The 20452-nt window shown below is 34.2% G+C and overlaps 1 protein-coding gene across 3 annotated transcripts in view; it reads left to right on the top strand.

The window, feature by feature from the left end:
* Window positions 1–20452, top strand: part of GPATCH2 (G-patch domain containing 2) — a 203924-nt gene that overhangs the window by 1960 nt on the left and 181512 nt on the right. For 2 of the 3 annotated variants that reach the window (XR_012091188.1, XM_007988422.3), the window contains exons 2-5: window positions 8233–8949; window positions 14552–14613; window positions 17811–17993; window positions 18479–18558. Coding sequence is in view for 2 of the 3 variants with exons in the window: in XM_007988422.3 (XP_007986613.3) it covers window positions 8233–8949; window positions 14552–14613; window positions 17811–17993; window positions 18479–18558 (1042 nt within the window). In the remaining variant the exon portion in view is untranslated. Of the gene's footprint in view, window positions 1–8232; window positions 8950–14551; window positions 14614–17810; window positions 17994–18478; window positions 18559–18686; window positions 20215–20452 lie in introns of those variants that run through there. The other variant, XM_037985559.2, reaches the window with a different exon arrangement.

The raw sequence follows: 20452 nt of genomic DNA on the forward strand, positions 1-20452 counted from the left end.
AATTCCAGTCCCACTGGGAATACTGCTGCTAAGCAGTTAACTAGGTGCCAGGTTTTACAAATACGTGTCATCTTATGTAAATCTTTTGAGGTAGGTGTATCATTCTTTGCATTTTAGATAAGGTGACACAGAAGCAAAGATGGTTTAAGTAACTGGCCTAAGTATCATATTTGCAAGATGATTCCAGTATACCCCCCCAAAATTCTTAACCACTTTTATATGTTGCCTATGTGTCTGAATGAGATATAATATCTCAAGGAATATATAACCTAGCAGTTAGATACCCAAATTTGTTACCCAGTCTGGATTTTCTGACTTATTTAGCTCCCATCTTGACTCTTTCAACTTCTCCAATGTGGAGGTTGCTCTTTCAACTTTTAGGCACCAAATGGGTAAATGTAGATAATTTCTTTATTCAACTATGGTATTCTATTTTTTTTTTAACTTTGTTATGTGGCTTTGCTTAAAAAAACAAAGCCATTAAAATAAACTATATTGACTCTGGACTTTTGTTTCTGCATTTTCATTCCTATTTGGTATTTTGATTGTATTGAAATCTAGAAAACTGCATAGTAAAATGTGTGCATTTTTTTGAATTACTTGTTTTTTGGAGTTTGTTTGTCTTGAACTTTGTTGCATACCAGCAGGTTTGAGTCAGGTTTTTGTTTCAACAATTAAGAATCAAAGCAATAAACAGTATGATTTTGTTCAAGTAATTCATTAAATATAGCTTCTTAGCACCCATATTTATGTCAAGCTGTAAGCCTTTACATTGTCTTTGATAATTTTTCCTTAACTTCACATTTACTTAGCTAAAAACCTAGAGTGTCTGGCTTGTTAATGTAGCAGAAAATTTGAAATATAGATTGTCTAAAAGTTTTAGTCATTGTTTTTCTTTTGTTATTTGGTCAGTCATTTAGTCATTCATTGGTTTGCTCATCTGGCAGATTATTTTTTAAAATCTGTTATGTGTCAAGCAGTATGCTACTTGTAATTAATATTTAGTTGTCTTCATTCTCATTCCTGTTATAGGAATTCAGGTTATATGTTCAGTAAATTTTTATTGAACAGTTACCATATATTAATATAAACATTAAATAAGTCTCATTTCCTACCTACTGTTTGCCTAATACATTTGAATATATGCATATTGACAAGAGCTAGAATGAATTATTTATTAGATTCTAAATTTTTTTTTTTGTTTTAAACTATTTCATATAGGCAGCATTTTCAATAGTTTACCTTTTGAAAGTAATTGAAGTATAAGGAGAAGTTTGAATGACTCATGAAGTCATCTTCAGATTTAATGAATGAGCTTGCCTTGTTAAATCACTAATTTGGAAACTAGGGTTAGACTTTTTTTTTTCTTCTTAAAGCCATTCATGGTTTGATTTTGAGCAAGCTATGGTAAAGAGGAAAGAAAACTTCCTGAAAGTTCCTATGGTGACAAAGGTGACAAAGTAGAAGCTGCCAGGAGCACCTGTGATTGAATACAAGTCAGTGGAGCTTTTGCTTCCTTTCCACTTTTAACTGGGAAGGATTATTTAATCTTTTTAAATTTACATATGTATATTTTTAAGGTGGAAGTAAGTCAGATACATGGCATTAATTTTTTGGGATTTAAAATTTTCTTTTAGTTTCATAGAGTCTTCAAGGAGTCCATGAACTTACTGAAATTGTATGCAGCAAGTTATATATGTCTGCTATCCTTCCTTTTCCCAACATTCAGAATGCTTCATGACCTCAGAAAGATTGAAGGCCTTTAACTGTAATACCCTCAAAATTCCCAGTATGGTTATACCTTAAAAGCAGAATAAGTTGGGATCTTTTAGTGACCAGTTTCTCTTATTTGTGGGTAGAGGTCGTGAAAACATGAAATAACTTCTCTTGAACATTAAGTACCCACTCATCCTCAGAAAAATCTTTTCAAGGTAGAAATTATGCTGATTTTTGTGATGAATAAACAGAATCAGAAGATAGGTAATTTGTCCAAAGTCCTATAGCTAATGAATATAACTGGAATTAGCTTCCAAATTCGTAGCCTTGATTTCTAAGCTCATGTTCTCTGTAGTTTTCTCCCAGCCTTTTTTTTTTTCCCCTAGAGAATGGTGTTTCCTATTTATTGCCTAATATTAACGTAAAGTTGTAATTAATCATTTACATGTTTCAGAGTAAGATAATTCTTCCCTACCCCACCCTACCTTTTTCAAAAAGACAGAAAAAGTTTACTTTTGATTAATAATTTAAATAGGTAAGTCAAGGGATTTCTAAACTAGCATAAGCGTCAACATTTCGTGTTAGGGTTATTGATAATTTCCTAAGATAATGCCCACCCACTCCCCCACATATATATAAAAGGAGAAAATTGAAGACATAGTCTCTTAATAGATTTCTAGGTTGAGATAAGGACTTTGATGAATAATATTCCCATTGAGGAGAGAAATATGTAAATTCCCATAAGCAGCAGAAATATGAAGATAATTCTTATGGATCATATGGTGTGAAATTAGTCATAAAGTCATTAGTCATTTAGCCTTGATGGGGCATCTTGAAGGCTCACCATTTGCATGTTTAGTCACTCATTTTCATAGTCTGCACTATTATGCATTAATTTTAATCTGCTTGGTTCAGCTGTTTGCTGCATACTTTTAGGACCAGCCAACTTTTTATAAAAGCTAACGTGATAATGGAGGCGTATAAGTCCAAGACTGTCTTTGTCTTAAGTTTGTGAGTAGTTTATAACATTCAGCAGCATAGTCCTTGACTATGTACTGTGTGTTAGTAGTGTTTTTGTACACACTGAATTTTTATTCATACAGAAACTAATACATTAATGATTATTTGTTCCCTTAAATTTTTGTAAGCCAATTAAGCAGATGTACTTAACACCACGTAACTTTTAGCACTGCATTGCTAAAATTACTTTGTAGAACTGATAATCTACGTTTTAGAGAAGTAAAGATGAGAGTTTTACCCAGTACTAGGTGATAAACAGTATTTACTTTCCTCTTCCTTAACTAGTTACTTACTCGCTATAATCAATTATCCTTTAGTTCTATCCGGAAGGTTTTTTTTTGAAATGGAGTCTCTCTCTCTCTGTTGTCCAAGCTGTAGTGCAGTGGCACAGTCTTAGCTCACTGCAACCTCTGCCTCCCGGGTTGGAGAGTAGCTGGGATTATAGGTGTGCACCACCACGCCCAGCTAATTTTTTTATTTTTAGTAGAGATGGAGTTTCGCCATATTGGCCAGGCTGGGCTTGAACGCCTGACCTCAGGTGATCCACCCACCTCAGTTGGCCTCCCAGAGTGCTGGGATTACAGGCGTGATCCACTGCTTCCTGCCAGTTTTTGTTTTTAATATGAACTTGGGTTTATTTATATATTGGGTTTATTATCAATATATTGCTGACTGACATTTAGGAGCTCATGGGCCATCAATCAACTTCCAGTTCTTAGGGTAGATTAAGCAGTAAATTAGGACTAAAGCATCTTCCTGGTTCTTCTTCCTTGAACCAGAAATATTTGAAAGAAAAACACTTAAACATCCACTTTTAGGAAAGCCTTTTTCTGAATTTATTAGAGCCTGCTGATAAGGAACACAAGGATAATAGTTCACTTACTTACTGGGTATTGGGTAGAAGAAGTGAAACAAACAAACTTGATGTTTGACCTAAAATTTTTAAATAAAGCTTGCATATCAAGTCTTGGATTGATCATACATTTTATATTGCTCAGCATAATCCAATACCACCTGAAAAAACAAAGTACTCACCTGCCTGAGTCATTTCCTTTCATAAAATCCAACTTTATATAGATGTTGGGGCCATAATTTTGTTTTGGGGTATTCTGTTCATTCAGAGTGTCTTAATAAAACTATTGATGAACTATTATTATCTTAGACATTACCCAATATGAACTGTTCCCAGAAGATTTCATTTCCAGATGAGTTCTAAATGAAGAAAAATGGCTTTTACAATTATGAATATAAAAATCTCAAGTTAGTTAAGTGGTACATTCATTGAATTTAGTGTAATTCAAACTTTAAAACTGGTTGTTTAGTAAGTACTGATTTGTATAGAAAACTTCTATATTTCCAGGTTTCCCCTTTAATAGGAAAGTCTTATTTAAGAAACTATCTCTAGGATAAAGTGTTTTAATACATTGGTCTTCTGATACATCAGTGTAAACTGCCACGGCAAAGGAAATAAAAGAGCTATTGGTCATATGACGGTCTCTTAGGATCACTTTGGTTTTGACCAGCCAGTAGGAGACAAGAGTCTCTCTGCCGCCCAGGCTGGAGTACAGTGGCATGATCTTGGCTCACTACAGCCTCCACCTCCCGGTTCAAGCGATTCTCCTGTCTCAGCCTCCTGAGTAGCTGAGATTACAGGCATTGCCACCATGCATGGCTAATTTTTGTATATTTAGTAGAGATGGGGTTTCAGCTTGTTGGCCAAGCTGGTCTTGAACTCCTGATCTCAAGTGATCCTGCTGCCTCGGTTTCACAAAGTGCTGAGATTACAGGCATGAGACACTGTGCCCTGCCGATGGCAGTTTTAACTGAGGGATGTTAGTGAAGCAGCTTGAGGTTAACTGACTATAATATTACTGACTCATTAGCATGGATTTTGGTTGGTATTGACTTGGAGAAGAGTCTAGTTATTTGAAACTGAAGGGGAAAAAGGTAATTTGAACTCTGAGTAGGACTTGTTAAATCCATATTTTTTCTGTGTTTTTATATGATTTTTTTAAAAAAGCTTTTAAAAGTAATATGTAGTTGGTTCATATTTGAGTGACATCATGGAATAAATTGGATTATTCTAATTACAGTATTTTTTAAAATATTTTTTTGTTTGTTTGTTTTTTGAGATGGAGTTTTGCTCTTTTCGCCCAGGCTGGAGTACAATGGTGTGATCTCAGCTCGCTGCAACCTCTGCCTTCTGGGTTCAAGCACTTCTCCTGCCTAAGCCTCCCGAGTCGCTAGGATTACAGGCGCCCACCAGCACACCGGCCTAATATTTGTATTCTTAGCAGAGATGGGGTTTCACCATGTTGGCCAGGCTGGTCTCAAACTCCTGACCTCAGGTGATCTGCCCGCCTCAGCTTCCCAAAGTGCTGGGATTACAGGCATGAGCCACCGCCCCCAGCCTAAAAATATGTTTTATTTTCTCTCGAGAGAAGCAAGATAAAGTCAAATAAGGCTGACACAGTTTTCATGAGATTCTAGAGAAATTTTGTGTATATAACTGCTAATATTACTAAGAATGAAATTTGTTAGTATTAGTATTAGTATTTTATTAAACTATTGGTTACAGCAATACTTTTTAAACAAAATTAATTGAAGAGTATCAGATTTCAATGGATTGTATCAGGTGTACTAACCTTTTTCTAATGTTAGTACTATAAATTTTCTGTGCTACAGTAAAGCACTAACTTGTAATATCCAAAATAAACTGACTTTAATTAGATATTATATTCATACATCGAGTTAATTTCATGTTTTATTATTTTGAACTGGCCATTCACCCATTGATAAGAAAACCCTGTCTTCCAAGAGTAAGTTACTCCAGAACCAGATAATAGAGAGAAAGAATACTAATTTTAATACATGTTAAAGTGACTGCAAGTGAATTTTTTTTTAAGGTGCAATATTATATTCAGAGACAATAGGTCTTTCAGACTATATTTCTTTTAATGAAATAATGTCAAAGGAAAAGAACACAATATTCATTGTTTTAAGGGAAAAGGGCATTTGTTGACATAGATAATAGAAAAAAGATTCATTTGGCTTATCAATGTAGTCAAACTTGTAGCCTCTGTTTTGTTTGGCTTAAAGCTAATTCCTATGTGATACATATTTCCTTTAATCAAATTCAGTGTTCTAAATCCTGATTTGTGGGGCTGGGCATGGTGGCTCACGCCTATAATTCCAGCATTGAGAAGCATGGCGGGTGGATCACTTGAGGTCAGGAGTTCGAGATCAGCCTGACCGACACGGTGAAACCCTGTCTCTACTAAAAAATACAAGAATTAGCCAGGCATGGTGGCATGCGCCTGTAATCCCAGCTACTCGGGAGGTTAAGGCAGGAGAATCACTTGAAACCGGGAGACAGAAGTTGCAGGGAGCCGAGATCATGCCACTGTACTTCAGCCTGGATAACAGAGCGAGACTCCATCTCAAACAAACACAAAAAAACCTGAGTTTTATATAATATCCTTAGAAAGGAAAAATCAAATCTCAGTGGCCCTCCAGAGTTTATTTAAAATAGATATGTGAATCACCACGTTTTTTAAAAAGCTGTATGCATTAGATTTTTTGTTTATATTAAATACATTCAGAATGCCCACAGAAATAAATCTAGAAAATACCAATTCACATTAACCAAACGCAATGCCATGTTACTTAGTTGCCCACAGTGTACATTTTACTAACCAGTACAGGGTTGGTTCTTTGAGCTCAGTTTACTTTCACCAGCTATACCACCCTGTCCCTTGTGTTGATTCAGGTCTTTCACCTCTTTTTTTTTTTCTATTCAAAACAATATAATAGCTCCCTATGAGTCATTTGGGTTTTACATAGATGTATATTAAATCTGTCTTGAGGATTACAGTAATGCTACCTGGTGCTAAATTAATCATAAAAATACAAACTGGCTACTGGGATTGTGTCGCTGATCTTGGCTGTAGTTTGTTCAACGTTGGAGCTCTGGAACCTGATTGCTGGAGTTTGAATCCTCTCTCCACTATTTAGATGCATCACATTGCGACAGAAATCTTTTGGCCTTTGTGTATTTCATCTCCCACCTCATAGGGTTATTGTGTGAGAATCAAATGAAATAATACATGTAAAACACTTAGGAATGGGTCTGGCAAATAGTAAATACACAAATGTTAGCAGGCGTATGTATGCATCACTATAAATGGAAAATCCAGTTGAATCACAGTGTGTGTTGTTTTTAGGTTATCATTAAAATGAAAACAAAAGTTGAAACCTGAAGCCTGAAATTATTGACTGTTGGAGACTATACATGACTCTAGAGACTATATAGACCACAGATCAGCAAACTATAACCCGTTATAACCTGATTCTATAAATAAAACTTTATTAGAACACAGCCATACTTATTTATCTATGTATTGCTTGTGGCTATTTTTGCATTACAGTGGCAAGTTGAGTAACTGTGGGAGACCCAATGGCCTGCAAAGCCTAGAGTATTTACTAGCAGGCCAGTTACATAAAAGTGTGCCTACTCCTGCTGTAGGCTCTAGAAGCTCTGTATGACTGTTGAGAATATTTCAATCCCTAGGTGCCTCTAGATCTCGATTTGACAAATGATTGCCTGTGGCCTTCATAAGAAGGGTGCAAATCTCAATTATCTGTGATGTTTAAAAAATAAAACCAGATACCTTGGCTCTATGTCACAACAACTAATTTAAAATCTTTGGGAATTGGGTTTTAAAAGGACAAGTATAATTTATAAAAATTCCCAAAGAATGCTGATGCTTATCCTTGCTGACTACTGAAAAATTTTCATACTAGTAATATAGTTTACTGCTCTTAAAAAAGGAAAGCCTAAGAAATTGCTTCAGAGTGAAGTAATGATGGGCCCTTTTAAACCCATGAGACTGCAATTTGAATGCGAATGTAGTTTCTGCTTCACTGGGTTAAGAGATTAGTGTGGCCTAAATAAATGCGTGGTGTTGGTTAAACTTTCACATATATTACTAATCCTGAAACTACCTGTCTGTCTTTCTAACAGCCTCTTATATGATGGCAGTGACTGGTTAGAACACATGGTGAATAGACGATTTCATGTTTCTTTTTTTACTTAGAGATTAGTGGGCGAAGAGGGGACTGAGAAAGTTCTTTCTGTATCTGCTGTAGGAAAACTGGCTCTAGAAAAGGGGTAGGAGTGGGCCAGCGGATAGGGAATTAAACAGAACTTTTCCATAATTATACAGTAAAAATATAAAAGTACTGGGATCTTTCATTGCTTATAAGCTTATTCTATCTTGGAAGTAATTCCTATGTTTAATAAAATAACATATAAGAAGAGGCCTAAAATGAATCAATATTTAAAACTGTAATATCTTGGATAGGAAAATTAGCTTTGAAACATTTTGTAATCATTATTAATTTTTGTCAAATTTAGAATGAATTGTCTGTTATAGAAAATGAGGTTACTGTGGTTAAGATTGACTATTTTCTTTTTTCTTTCTCTAAAAAATGAAGGCATTTCAGTAGAACCATGGAGGAGCTGGTTCACGACCTTGTCTCAGCATTGGAAGAGAGCTCAGAGCAAGCTCGAGGTGGATTTGCTGAAACAGGAGACCATTCTCGAAGTATATCTTGCCCTCTGAAACGCCAGGCAAGGAAAAGGAGAGGGAGAAAACGGAGGTCCTATAATGTGCATCACACCTGGGAGACTGGTCACTGCTTAAGTGAAGGCTCTGATTCTAGTTTAGAAGAACCAAGCAAGGACTATAGAGAGAATCACAATAATAATAAAAAAGATCACAGTGACTCTGATGACCAAATGTTAGTAGCAAAGCGCAGGCCATCATCAAACTTAAATAATAATGTTCGAGGGAAAAGACCTCTGTGGCATGAGTCTGATTTTGCTGTGGACAATGTTGGCAACAGAACTCTGCGCAGGAGGAGAAAGGTAAAACGCATGGCAGTAGATCTCCCACAGGACATCTCTAACAAACGGACAATGACCCAGCCACCTGAGGGTTGTAGAGATCAGGACATGGACAGTGATAGAGCGTACCAGTATCAAGAATTTACCAAGATCAAAGTCAAAAAAAGAAAGTTGAAAATAATCAGACAAGGACCAAAAATCCAAGATGAAGGAGTAGTTTTAGAAAGTGAGGAAACGAGCCAGACCAATAAGGACAAAATGGAATGTGAAGAGCAAAAAGTCTCAGATGAGCTCATGAGTGAAAGGTGACTTTTATGTTCTCTAAATATAAAAATATTTATCTCCAGTGTTTGTGGTTGAATGTTTTATATTTTAATTAATTCTACTTTAAAATAATTATAAATTGTAATAATGATAGTGATATTACTGTTTAACTATGGTTATATTTCCTTATAATTTATGATGTTTAGCACAAAGCAAAATTGCTTATTTGATTTATACACAGTCTTTTGATTATATTATAATGACTCAGTTTTCAGCTACAAGGAGAAAAGGAAATGGATTTTCAGTGGAAAAGAATGTGCTTTTGAATAACAGCACGTTTGTAACTCAGAATTGGATATATAATTATTTATATGTTTAATTATAGACCTTTAGCTTTTGGTACTTTTTAGAGTGTCACAATTCATTAATCTATTCTGATTCTTGAAAATCAAAAGTTTATACCACTTCAACGTGTGTGGCTTGACATAAAAAATCTGTAACTTTCTAGGAATTCTGATCACTTATGGATTGTAAAACCTAATTTATAAGCTAGAAACACCTGGTTTTGTCATTAGAAAAATAGGAAAAACAAGGGTCCTGTGGCAGTTAGTCTAATCTGTCTATTCTAGGAAGCAGGTATACTATAATGATAATTGTTAAGTACTATTTTGACAGCATCAAAAGGTAAGTGATCGTTTTTCTTTTATACTGAAGTTATGAAGTGATGTTACTTGCAAGAAATGAGAATGTGTTAACACTTTATCCTTTTAGGCATGGGTCTGCAAAACCAAATGCAGAACTATGAGCCAGAAAAAAAAACAGTCTGTAAAAATGGTCTGAGAAAGAGTATTTGATTTTTAATTTGTAGGACTGGTTTCTTTTTTTTTTTTTTTTTAAAGAGATAGAGACTCACTCTGTTTCCCAGGCTGGAGTGCAAGGGTGCGATCTCAGCTCATTGCAACCTCCACTTCCTGGGTTCAGGTGATTCTCCTGCCTCAGCCTCCAGAGTAGCTGGGATTACAACACCATGCCTGGCTACTTGTTTTTGTATTTTTAGTAGAGACGGCTTTTCACCATGTTGGCCAGGCTGGTCTTGAACTCCTGACCTCAAGTGATTCACCTGCCTTGGCCTCCCAAGGGCTGGGATCATTTTAATCATGTGAATTGTGGTGAGCTCTCAATCTTTTATTTGGTTTTTATTTTTTATTTTTTCGTTTTTGTTTTTTGTGGGTTTTTTTGCTTGTAAATGTGAGTGGGACATGGTAAAAGTTTATGGAATTATCCTTTTATTAGACATGGTGTGCTAGTCATGTAATTTTTCTAAAGAAGTAAAAATTACTTACATAAAAAAAATGTGGCTGAGCATGGTGGCTCATTCCTTTAATCCCAGCACTTTGGTAAGCTGAGGCTGGTGGATCACCTGAGGTCAGGAGTTTGAGACCAGCCAGATCAATATGGTGAAACCCCATCTCTACTAAAAATACAAAACTTAGCTGAGTGTAGTGATGTGCACCAGTAGTCCCAGCTACTCAGGAGTCTGAGGCAGGAGAATCACTTGAAAACTGGGAGGTGGAGGTTATAGTGAGCCAAGATCACACCACTGCAACAGAGCAAGACTCCATCTCAAATAAATAAATAAATAAATAAGTTTCCAGAGGGCTTTGAAAAGTTTATGGTATCTGTTTTTCTTGCAAGAAAATTGTCATTTTTATATGGAAATAAGTATTATTTGTATTGGGCCATTGTGACTTAAGACCACTCAACCTTACTTGAAAGTAATTGTCTGACTCAATTACCGGGAGGGACAGTACATGGCAGAAGATATAACATACTCAATTCTGGATTATTCACAATTAGATTACTAGCTTTTTGGATTCATTGTGCAACCCCCCCCCCCTTTTTTAAAATTTCTGGCTTTTATTGATCTGCTTTTTTATAGGACGTGTAACTGGCAATGGAAATGAGATCAAACTCCCATTTTTCATTTCTTTTCATTGTAAAAAATATTTGAGTATCCACTAGGCATGATCAGGCTACCTAGCAGTCCACAAACAGCCCAGGTACACATTTTCAGAGTATGGTTTTTACTCTTGGATCAATGTTAAAAAATATATTTTCTCTGATGTAAAACTTATTTATAAATTATTTTCCGTTGTCACTTAAAAGTTAGGTGCAAATTCCTTCTGTGCAAAGATTGCTAAATATTTAAGGTATTTTGGTAACAAGTATAAGTGTTTTCAAGATTACTTCCAAAGCTTTCCTACTACAAAAAGCTTTATATTTCCTTGGGATTGATTTATAAATAAGAGAAACTTCACTGTGTGGAGTGTGTGTGTGTGTGTGTGTGTGTATGTATGTGTCAGATTTAACAAACATTTGATGATTAACTACTATTTACTCTTTGCTGGTGGCACCTGGACTAATAATGGAGACTGTGTTCTCAACAGCTGCATAGTCTGGAATAGCCAGACAAGCAAATGATGAAAATGAAATGTGCTGAGTGGAAAGTATTAGTGAAGGAAGACTTCCTAAGGGAGCTGTGCTTTAAAGCAAGTACTAAGACTTGTTCAGGAATTGAGGGAGTCAAGAGAGGGAAATGGCATCCATAGGTAGAGAGCGAACAGCTTGTGCAAAGGCATGAATTATGAAATGAAAGTGGTGTATTTGGGGAAGTATACATACTTCGTTTTTACCAGAAATAAAATGGGATCAGAATTATGGCAAAAAGCATTTCTCAGAGGTCTATGTGCTACAGTAAATAGTTTGGATTTTATCATCTTATAGTCAGTGGGATCAGTGAAGAATTTTTAACAGTGAAGAAACTCAAGTTGATTTACATTTGTTCAAGACAGTGTGATCTTTACAGCTGTATTTTGTTTATCTTTGACTTCCAGTCCATGCTTAAGTGGGAAGTGAATTATAATATGATAGCAGAGAGAACTAAGTATTTGAGAGTATTTGAGACCAATTTTAAGAGTTAGAATCGACGGGAGGCTGACTGACTGTATTTGGGAGGATGAATGAGAAAGAGGACTCTACAGAAAATATAGGAATTGAACAAATTGGGGCAAGTGATTGGTATTAGTGTACATATATTTGTTCATCTAGCATATATGGAATATATTCTCATCCAAATACCATGTTATAAAATTCACTCCAAAAAGGTGAATCTCCTAGGAAAGGGTGTCATTGGAGATAAGCCGTAATGACTGTCAACTGCTGAAAGTAAAAGGCTTGCTTCTATTTAAGTTCTTGTTCCGATTTATTGAACATAGAAATACATACGTAATGTACACGGAGCAACTCTGGATACCAATGAGATGAAATGTTAATAAAGAAACATGTTGTATACATATATGCCAACATACCTCAAAGTAGGACAAGCATCATTAAGGACTAAGAGCTGGAACAGAGGGAATCCTGATTTCTTTATATCTTCAAGAGCTTGGACAGGTGGAGAGGGAAAAGAGTGGAGATAGGCATACCACTGTGAAAAGAACATAAACAAAAGGACCAGAGATGGGAATAAGAAGATTTAGATGGAGGCCCATCCATAGAAAGTCTTGAAATCTAAATCTAAATTTATTCAACAAGTGTTGAAGTAATTTTAGATTTTTAAATAGAAGACTGTTCTATAATGTACACGTGTGTGTGTGTGTGTGTGTACATACTTTATCAACTACTTTTTTGAATAGATATAAATTTACAGAAAAGTTATAAAGATAGTTCAGAGAGTTCATGTATATCACATTCCCATATATCCCAAATCCACTTTCCCCTGTTGTTAATATTGTACATTACTATGGTTAATCTCTCACAATTAATGAAACAAAATTGATACATTTGTAAGTAAAGTTCACAGTTTATTAGAATTTCCTTTGCTATTATTTAATATTCTTTTTTTGATTTCAGAATATCATATTGCCTTTAGTCAACTTGTTTTATTTTGAAAAGATGAACCTAGCTGTATGTAGAATAGATTAGAGTGGGGTAAATCTGAATTCAGATTAGAAGATCATGGTCTAGAAAAATTAGCTTATCAATTCATAATGCTTTGTCTGCAAATCTGAACTCTGAAAAGTTATGAAAAACTAATTCATTTGTGGCCAGATTTAATTTGACCTGTACTTAGTATGGATATTCATTCATTTAATTGAAAAAACTATATTAATCTGTTTTATGGAGTACTATCCCAGACTCCTCTGAGGCAGTCTAGAATATACCTTGCTAAAATTGGAATAATTCAGAATTTTAAATACATTTTGCCTCAACGGTTTCAGAAAAGGAACTGTGACCTGAGGTATATATAAGACCCTTCATTTGAGTTGTGTTAATGGGGGGCACACAGGAAAGAGGAAAGTATCAATAGTAGTTTAGACAGCAAAATGTCAGAAAGATAGTTTCTGAGGTGATTTTAATACTCTCGTATTATGGTGCATAGAAGACCATATATATTTGTAAATAAGAAAATATGGTTGTGATGCTCTTAGAGAATTTTTTTTTCATTACCAATTGCACAATATAGGGAGCTTCATACAGCACTTAATTTGGAAGAAAGCTAGGGAGAGGTCTAAATTCAGAACTCCTTGGAAGAATGTGCCTCAAGAAATTCCTATATTCTTCATTAATATTTATTTTTTAAGAAATCAAACAGAAACTGAAATTATATTCAGAAATTGTATGTGGATTTAGAACTCACCTATAATTTTAATGCTAAACTTCTCAATTTAAATATTTTAATTAAAAAAGGGATGATTTCTTGATTGGTTAAAATTAAGAATTACAGTAAAAATAAAATACATGAGAATTTTTAAAGAACACCACTAAATTTTCTTTAAAAGCTAAGCCTCTCATTATATGACCTTGTTCTTCTGATATTTTACACTAGACTATCATATAAGCATTACTTCTATTAGAACTAATAGTAACAGTTTGTTTATGTTATTCAAATATCTACTGTTTATTTTATTTGTATGTTAGATTTGACTCTGGAGCTTCTGTGGTAGCAATGAGAGCCTGTTTTATTTTTGCACATTCCCCCCTTAATATTTGTAATATTCTTTTATTTTGCTTAAAAGTGACCTTAACTTCGATATAATGAATTATCACCATTTTAAACTTTTTTCTTCCTTGCAAACTAATAGAGTTGTTGTGAATTCTTAAGTAATGTCTTCTCCAGAATATTTGCAAATGTGGTTATGAAAAGTAATCTTATCCTAGTCCCTTGTATTTCATGTGCTGAAGAAAGGCTTAGCCTGCTTTTGATTGAGACTTTTCCCATTTTATTGAGCAGTGGTGTTCCAGGCTCAAGCTGAATTGCATGGTGTAAGAAAGGAGCAGTGAGCATTTGATGAAAACACATAATAAAATGCATCAATTGTGTCAGCATCTCGTTGCAGTCACATCTGGCTTACTGTCAGGGTCCCATTAGATTCCTGTGGTTTTATGTGCCAAAAATAATATGCTCTGTAGTGAATGGAACCAGGATATTAGCAGTTTGATTTTTTTTAAAAATCATCTTATTTTCTTTCAGATCTTTGTCAGTCTTAAGTTCCATCTCTGAGCTGCCATGTCTCTTTAAAATTTTACGACTGAGAGATCAATTGTTCTTTTGATCTGTTTCTTTCTTTTTCCTTATTACAGTGATTCCAGCAGTCTCAGCAGTACTGATGCTGGATTGTTTACCAATGATGAGGGAAGACAAGGTACTGAAATGATATTTTTTTCTCTCTGTGGAAAATCTTCTTCATTCTAAAGTTGTGCTTATTACTTATTATTTCATAAGTTGATGACTGCAATCCATTTACCTTACACACATTACTTAGTGAACTAGGATTTAGTATTGTAGCTGGTTTTTTGTATGCTATGGAAGGTGTCCTGTCTTCATGACCTAAGTAATCGATTATCTCCAAAAGCTAGTATGTAGAGCTAATAATATTAAGGAAGGATTATCTTGTTTGAGAAAGCTTTACGTACCTTTTTGATTTTCTCTCTTTTAGCAAATTTGAAAGAAACCGGTTCTCATTCTCTACCTAATTCCAAATGTACTTAAAACTGTTTAAGCATTCATAAAGGTAGATTTCCAAGTCATTTGTCATTTTTATTCAACTGTGACATTAATTCATTCTATCTAGTTTGTAAGTAATTAGATGATTTTTATGAATTCAATATTGTAAACCGTTAAACAGAAATGTCTTGCAACTTATATGTTTTCCATCTTCGAAACTTCTGGAAGCTTCAGTCATTAACATGGCAGTATTTTGAAGCTATGAAAAATTTAAAACACCTTAATAAGGGGCAGGATTAATCCTTAATAGGATTAATTTCATTTAGTCACACCTGTTCATGATTGTTTCCCTTTTTACACTCCACACAAATCATGAAATTAATACAGACAAATACCTATCGCAAACGTTCTCTTCCTTTCTTAAGAATACATTAGAAGAAGACAGTAAGTTCCAAGTGAAAAATACTAACATAAATTTTAAATTATAAATTTATTTAATGATGTTATAAGAAAAGGACAAAGTAGTAGCCGCCTACACTTTTTTTCTTAGTCTGTTCATCCTTTTGGCAGTACAAAAAAACGTAAATGAAGTGATCATTCTTTTCTGCCTACTTGTAAACTATTTGTCTTAGATGAATAGGTACATAACTATTTGAAAGGCCGTGGACTTTGAAGTTGATACTTTGCTGAAATATGTTAGAATGCTGGGGCTAAATGCGAGGGCAACTACTTTGATAATATACTTAAATTCTCATTAAAATAGGGATCTTTCCTCAGGATTGTATTATGAACATGATATTGGTAATGAAATAAAATGAAAAAAAAAAATAAGTTTGACAAGCCTATCAATCTTTGATAAGGATGGAAGGGCTTACAATTATATGCTAGCATTTACTGTGAACTTACTATGTTTCACATTGCTAAGTGTTTTTCTTGCATTTAAGTTCTTAATTAATTCTTAAAATCCCTTTGAGATTCCCACTTTTTTAAAATGAAGAAACTGACTCTAATAGAGTTGAAGTAACTTTCCTGGTGTTGCAGAACACTAGAATTCTAATTAGTCTGTCTGACTTCAGAGCAAGTTCTTAACCAATGACTATTTGATTTCCCTATTGAAGAATAAAGTTGTGTATTACATCAAAAATAAAATAACTTTATTTTTCTGTAATAGTGTTGGAATTCAGATATATAGTAGTCAGTTTCAAGTGAGGCCCTGTTTTTTCTTATGCTTAAACCTGATCTGTGTAATTTTAATATAAAGCTCAGTGAAAGTCCTGATATCTAAGTGCTATTAATTGTGTTTTTTGAAAAAATTTTTTTTATTAATTCCCCAATAGAAACAAGCTGGTGACTCTAGTTTTTGAAATGCCTTTAATTTTCGATTCCTATCTTAATTGAAATATAGCTATTTGTCATAAAATAATTTTCAACTGAAACTTAAGAGTATTTTTAGTTTTCCTTTAAAGACGTTTGTTGAAAGAGATTTTAGAAATCAGAAATATCTTTCTCTAAAGGGAAACAGTTTATGACAATCACGATGACCCTCTTAGAAACCAGAATTAGTGGTGGCTTCTCATAATCAAGGGAAGGAGGCTTTAATGAATCTCAGATCATCTTCAAAATGCTATTTGTTTCTTTCTGTTTTTCTTTTCTTTTTTCTCTTTTTTTTTAACACAAGGTCGCGCCCTGTCATCCAGGCTGGAGTGCTGGTGGTACGATCGTAGCTTACTGTAACCTCAAACTGCTGGGCTCAAGGGATCCTCCTGCCTCAGACTCCCGAGTAGCTAGGAGTACAGGTGCATGTCAGCATGCCCGGCTAATTTTTATTCGTTTTAAAATAGGATCTCGCTATCTTGCCCAGGTTGGTCTGGAACTCCTGACCTCAAATGAGCCTCCCACTATGGCCTCTCAAAGCACTGGGATTACACACATGAGCCACCATACCTGGCCTGTCTCTCTTTCTTTTAAAAGCCATCTGTCTTCTGTATTTTTGTCTCTTCATAACTACTTTTTCTTCAAAAAACAAAATACTGATTCTCACCTATGGCACATTTCAAACTGAATTTTCAATTGATCATTTATTGTTCCATGGTTACACTCATGGATGTTCCCAAAAGTCAGAATTATTGGATAGTGTTGGGCAAAAACATATCACTTATTTAATATACTTTCTTCATAAGCTCTAAGGTATTGTCACTTTTCATTTAAAATCAACTTTTTCAAAACTATTTCTTAATTAGCTTAATAGGATTAATTTCATTTAGTCACATCTGTTCATGATTGTTTCCCCTTTTATACTCCATACAAATCATGAAATTAAGCTAAATATATACCCATATCTGCTGCAAAACAAGGGTTCTACAGTTTTAACACTTTTTAATTCCCGGGAGCAGATTAAGGTTTGTTTTTTCTTAATGTGGAAGGGGTAGTAACTTAAATGGATTTTCTAATAGGTTTTGCCAAAGGATTAACCAGCTTACTATTGTTTTTCACATTTTAAAATTGGTTCAAAAACATAAAATTTTGTGTTTTTGTTACCGACAGTTTCTTACAGTCCTAAGATAATATTTCATAAGTAAAGCTGTGGTATAAAATAAAAAGTTTTCCTTATAGATTATATATGCAGTTATCAAATAAAACATAGGATCCCCAATTAAATTTAAATTGTAGGTAAATAACACATAATTTTTTAGTACAAGTATGTCCCATGCAGTACTTAGACATATTTCCACTAAAAATTTAATGCAAGTATTATATACTTGTATTAAAAGTTAGTCATTGATCTTAAATTCAAATTTAACTGCCATCTTGTATTTTTATTACATAAGACTAATTGTGTAACTGGATGATAAAACTGAATCTTTGGTGGGGGGGGGGTTTCTTGTATTTATACAGGTGATGATGAACAGAGTGACTGGTTCTACGAAAAGGAATCAGGTGGAGCATGTGGTATCACTGGAATCGTGCCCTGGTGGGAAAAGGAAGATCCTACTGAGCTAGACAAAAATTTACCAGATCCTGTCTTTGAAAGTATCTTAACTGGTTCTTTTCCCCTTATGTCACACTCAAGCAGAAGAGGTCAGTAGCATTGGCTCCCTGGTGGATATAATGGGTTTAAGGTCAATCTAGGAATATTCATTCAAAGAGGATAAGATAAAGTGGAAATTAGAGAATATAAAGACAAGATGCTGTAAAGAAACATATTGGCCACTAATATAGCTACTACATTTATCATGCTTTCAAATTATTTGAATAATTGACTTGCTTTCTTACTAGACTTATTGAGAAAATGTTGAAATGATAGGAACATGAATTGGGAGAAAAGAAAATGGGTATTTATTACTCTAGTGATTAAACACTGGTTAGTTAAGGGCTGACTACATTAGTACTTTGCTAGGTATTGCTCCAGTTTCTTTAAGTGTGAGTTTTGCGTTTTCCCAAATAATATTCATGGCATTCACTGCCACCACCAACTTACTTTTCATTCTCTATTGATAGGATCTTCTTCTTCTATGCTTCAGCGATCATAGAAAACTTCTAAATTGAGTACTTTGATTTTCCAGGTTTCCAAGCTAGACTCAGTCGCCTTCATGGAATGTCTTCAAAGAATATTAAAAAATCTGGAGGGACTCCAACTTCAATGGTAGGCATACTTTTTTTGTGTAATTGTCATGTTTGGAAATGTTTCCATTTCTATGGAATAAAAAGCCACATCCTCATCCTTTATTCATATTCTAATGTTAAACTTAAAAATAATCCATTTTTTTGTAGGCTACAAACTGGACCAGTGAGATTCCCCTATAAACCAAATCTTCTAATGCTAATAAATTAGTTACGTTTTGAACATCTGGGGAATGACATTCGAGGGAACCTGGCTCCTGTCCTCTTCCCTGGAGGAATATCATTGAAGTGAGAGCCTCTTTGATGAAAAGATGGGGCTGTTTTTGCTGGAGGACTGGTATTCTAACTTTTAGTCAGAAGTGAACCTGACGGGGGAGGCTTTCTAGGGATCTAGGTTGGCCCAGGGTGGATAGAAACTACTGTAAATTATATATTTTTCTCTTTTATGATTTTTTTTTACATTGAATCCATTTATGTATACTTGCTTTGCCAAAATGCTAACAAAGCTAGAAAATTTTAAACTTCCAGATCTGACAAGTATTCCTTAATGTTTATATTGTGACTGATTAAGAATTAATTTTTACATATCTGACTATTGTAAATAAAAATCGTGATGCGTTGACATATATGGTTCATTTTTAGAGAAGTCTTATATAACCAGCATTATTTAAAATATTTGCATTTTACTCAGGGTATTTTAACAAGGGCTAAGATGAGTAGTAGGTGAGGTTGATAATCTTTGCTGGAGTTTGTATTTTGTTCAGCTTCCTTTCTACTTGGGTAATCTGCTCTGTATTGCAAACTCATTGTATTTTATAGTATAGCTTTCATTGTACTGCAAAAATCATCCTTGTTCTAAATTAGCCACAGTGATAACTTGTCTGCAGTAGTAGAGGCATTTACCTTTTAAATTATCTGCTTTGTCTGATACCTGAAACACATCAAAATTATTATTTTGGTTTAGAGCTTAATGAAACATGTGAAAGCTGGTATTTTTAACAAATACTGTGTGATTCTGAATCATATTGTCATGTTTAAAAGTGAGAGCTGCTTGTACATCTTTAGAATGGCAGACCATATGTGTCACTGTGAGTGTCAGAAATACTTGCATGAGCTCATTTTCACCAACCGGGGGGAAAATGTAATGTTTCTATTGATGGTATAATTTAGACACTATAATAAGTTCAGACCACTTGAGTTCTTCAAAATGGTTATATTAAAATGATATTTTTATTAAGCTTCAATAATGAAAATGTGATTTAATATGTGTATTTTTATATTATTGTATGGATTAATTGTTAATTCAGCATTTAATGGCTAACTTAAATATGATTGGAAAAGAAACTTCAAGTTGCCATTGCTTTTACCTAAAGTTTTTAAAATCTGAAAGATTTTAGCAAATGCATTAAGTAGGAATGTGTGACATCTCCTTTTAGATTGCTTGTCTAATTTGGAGAGATTAAAAATGGTAAAATGCAACTTTGAGTCTCTTTACCTTTGCATATTTAAAGTGATATTTAAAGGTACAATAGTGTAGTGTTGGTAATTGTAAGTAAGCTTTTCTGTGCTGTGTCTTTGGAGTGAAAATTCATGTTTTTTTTCTGAATTACATAAATGCTTTTGTTTTATTTTGTATAATGACTGTCTTTTAGATCTGAATAAGTCACTTTAAAACCTTGGCCTATGAACTTTGCCTTATCAATCATGAATCTAGATGAATGCTATCTAGTTCTTGGTTCAGTTTTACCTATTTTTATTTTTGGTTCACTGCTTGCTTGAGCATAGCTGGGATTTGTAGCCCATTTTCTAGGCTTATTGCAATCTCACTGTGGTATTTTATAGAAGCTATTACAACTGATAGGCTAGCTTCATGGTATTGATGATACATGGCTTAACCATACTAAAAGCTACCTTCC

This window comes from Chlorocebus sabaeus, chromosome 25 (assembly GCF_047675955.1).
Source record: "Chlorocebus sabaeus isolate Y175 chromosome 25, mChlSab1.0.hap1, whole genome shotgun sequence".
NCBI classification, from domain to species: Eukaryota; Metazoa; Chordata; class Mammalia; order Primates; family Cercopithecidae; genus Chlorocebus; species Chlorocebus sabaeus.